Here is a 2,938-nt window from a genome sequence, read left to right on the forward strand (position 1 = left end):
AACTCAATTTGTAAAATGAGATTGTAAAGACCCTTGTTGGCTTCAAACCCAACCCCTGCCTCCAACCCACCAACCCCACTATATGTTCAAGTGAAAACCGGGATAGAGAAGTCGAAGCTTCTCTATTTCACGGGAAAGGGCCAGAGGTGGCCTGAACCTCACTTGCTTAGCCTTCCAGAAATCTGCCACAGGCCCCCTGGATGGACTCAACCAGGAAGCACAGATGGAAACTAAGGACCAGCTCCAGAGGTACCACCACAACAATTATACCTGCTTCCATACCCATTTCCCACGTTTTCCTGTTTTCCTTCAGTCCCCCCCCCACCCCAAGCTTTATTGAGATATAATTGACGTATGACATTTTGTAAATTTAAGATGTATGCTGTGGTGGTTAGATGCATGTATGTACTGTGAAACATTTACCAAGATAAGGATAATTAACACATCCTCACCTCACATAATTACCATTTTGTTGTTGCTGTCATGGTGAGAACATTAAAGCTGTACTCTCATGGCAACTTTGGAGTATACAAAATAGTATTGTTAACTATCGTCACCATGCTGTACATTAGGTTCCTGGAATTTATTCATCTTATAACTGAAGGTTTGTACCTTTTGACTGACATCACCCCACTCCCCCCACTCCCAGCCCCTCATGTCCATTTCCTTTAAAATACTTAAATGATACTATTGAAGAAAAAAATCAGAGGCAAATTCTGTTTCCAGAGAGCCAAATTTTCTTGCTTGTCATGATGTTTTGCTCAGTTTCTTGTGCTCTGCCTCAGAGAGTACCTGAGGAGTAAGTGTGGGTGGATGGGCCTGCCCTCCAGACTTATTGCTCAAATGGCAAGACAGGAGAAGAGGATGAAAAAGAAAATGATGGGGACACTTCTTCCCTCTCCATGTCTTCTAATCCTTTAGAATATCCTGAGAAGTTCTATCCATAAGCTCAGAATTAGTCTTAAGTTTGTGACTTGTAAAAAGAACAGCAGGTATGTTTGCTAAAACCGGTTCTGAAAAAAAGACTGAAAGGACTGTCTCAATACAACTGTGTGCTGGCAGGCTTTAAAAAAAAAAAAAATCAGACAACAGTGATAAGAGATAAAATCATCATGAAATGATTTATTGAGAAAATGACCACCCAGGTGAGTAACATCGCACATTTTGGGGATGCAGAATAGCTGTGGTCCTGGTCAGATGTTTAAAAAGAATAAATTCAGAATCATGTGTGCATATCTGGATCTGTGCGTATGCGAGTGCGTGCGTGCATGCGTGCGTGCGTGTGTGTGTGAGTGTGTTTGTGTGAGTGTATGTGCAGAAACTACCGAAGCAGATGGTAAGAGGGAACTTAGAAATATATAGATGCTGTAGTTTACCCCCAAACCTTGGGGCGGGGGCATGTATTGTTCTCAAGGCACAAATCCAACAGTCAATAATGGATGTTTGGACTGTGTAGCACCAAGGGGCACCATCTCCTCAAGGGGACATCACCTGCAGCGCAGGCCAGGGGGTCCCTGGGGAGGGAATCGGGCTGTCACTCGGCCTGAGCCGTGGAGGGGGCATCCACGACTGCGGGGCTGCTCTTCTTGGCAACACGAGCGGGTGCTTCGGCAGGGCCCTCGAGGATCTTGCTCTCTGCTCCTTCCGGGATGGGGCGTCGGGATCCATAGTATGGCGGGGGCCTCTGCTGCAGGCCTCCAGCAACGCGGCCACTCTCCTTGTCCTTCGCTGTCAACTCCTCGGAGACGACGGGTGAGGGCTCAGGACCAGGAGGGCAGCCTCGGCCCCTAGGGCGACTCAGCCGGTAGCTAAGGCCGGGCTTCCGCGTGGGCGGTGCGCCCTGGGGCCTTGCGGCAGGGGTGGGCCCAGGCAGGTGGGCGGCCTGCAGGCCGAGGTCGGGAGCAAGGATCCAGGGGCTGCTGGTCACCGCCTGGGCCCCGCGGAAGGGTGAGCAGCGCCGCAGCCGCAGCTGTTGGTTCGGGGGGAGGCTGAGCAGGCGGCACCTCGGGCCCCGGGTCACGGTGAAGCCGTCGCCGCCGCCCTCGCCTTCGTCGACGTCGTCCTCGGCGCCCCGGGGACGGCGAGACTGAGGAGCGCGGTGGCAGATGTAGAAGCCGCGGCGGACGCCGGAGCGGTTGGCGGCAAAGCGGCTGCCCTCCACTGGGGCGCCTGCCGGCCCGGTCACGTTAGCGGCCTCGGTGCTTCGCTCGCCCTGCACCACGTCGAACTCCACCGTCTCGCCGTCGCCCACGCTGCGTTGGTACTTGTGAGGGTTGTTCCGGGTGATGGCCGTGTGGTGCACGAACACGTCTTCCTCCGTATCGTGTCTGCGGATGAAACCGTATCCTTTCTTCACATTAAACCACTTCACGGAGCCACGGACCCCCTTGGCGATGACCTTCTTGGGCGCCTTTCCCCTGGCGCCCGCCGCCGCGGTGGCCTCGGAGATAGCGTCCCCGCTGAGGTTGCTGGCCACCAGGGCCCGGGAAGAATCTCCCCCTCCCAAGGACAAGAGACCTTTCCTCGTGTCTTGGGGGGAAACTGAGGCGGCCCCCTTCCTGAGGGTGGCCTCTCCTGCCTCACTCATGAGGCCTTCCGTTCTCTTCTTTCTCAAAGAAATATGCGGGAACTCTCTCCCTGGGGAGAGGGGATGCGGGGGAGGGAGGGGTGAAGGAGGGGATCAATCTGCAGGCAGGAGCTTAGGTCTGGGAGAGATGGAGTCCGGGCCAAGGACTCTCTGGCTTTGCCCTGAGACTCTTTGGAGAGGGCTGTGGCATCTCCTGGGACAACAGGGTTGCTGTGGTGACGTCTCAATGGCGAGAGTGGGGAGGTGGGCGGGTCCTAGGCTGGGTTCTAATGGGGGAGGGGCAGATGGGCTCTGCCATGTGCACTTGGCACCACTGTCACAGCACCTCTTGGTCTCCTGTGTAGAAGGGGC

At 54.5% G+C, this 2,938-nt stretch overlaps 1 protein-coding gene across 1 annotated transcript; it reads right to left on the reverse strand.

Moving 5' to 3' along the window:
* Positions 1–1,534: 1,534 nt before the first annotated feature.
* On the reverse strand, positions 1,535–2,587 carry LOC120597119 (Y-box-binding protein 3-like). Its single transcript, XM_039855810.1, has one exon. The coding sequence runs from the start codon at positions 2,585–2,587 to the stop codon at positions 1,535–1,537; it is 1,053 nt and encodes a 350-aa protein (XP_039711744.1).
* Positions 2,588–2,938: the final 351 nt, after the last annotated feature.

Source organism: Pteropus medius, unplaced genomic scaffold, assembly GCF_902729225.1.
Source record: "Pteropus medius unplaced genomic scaffold, Ma_sr-lr_union100, whole genome shotgun sequence".
In the NCBI taxonomy this organism is placed as follows: Eukaryota; Metazoa; Chordata; class Mammalia; order Chiroptera; family Pteropodidae; genus Pteropus; species Pteropus medius.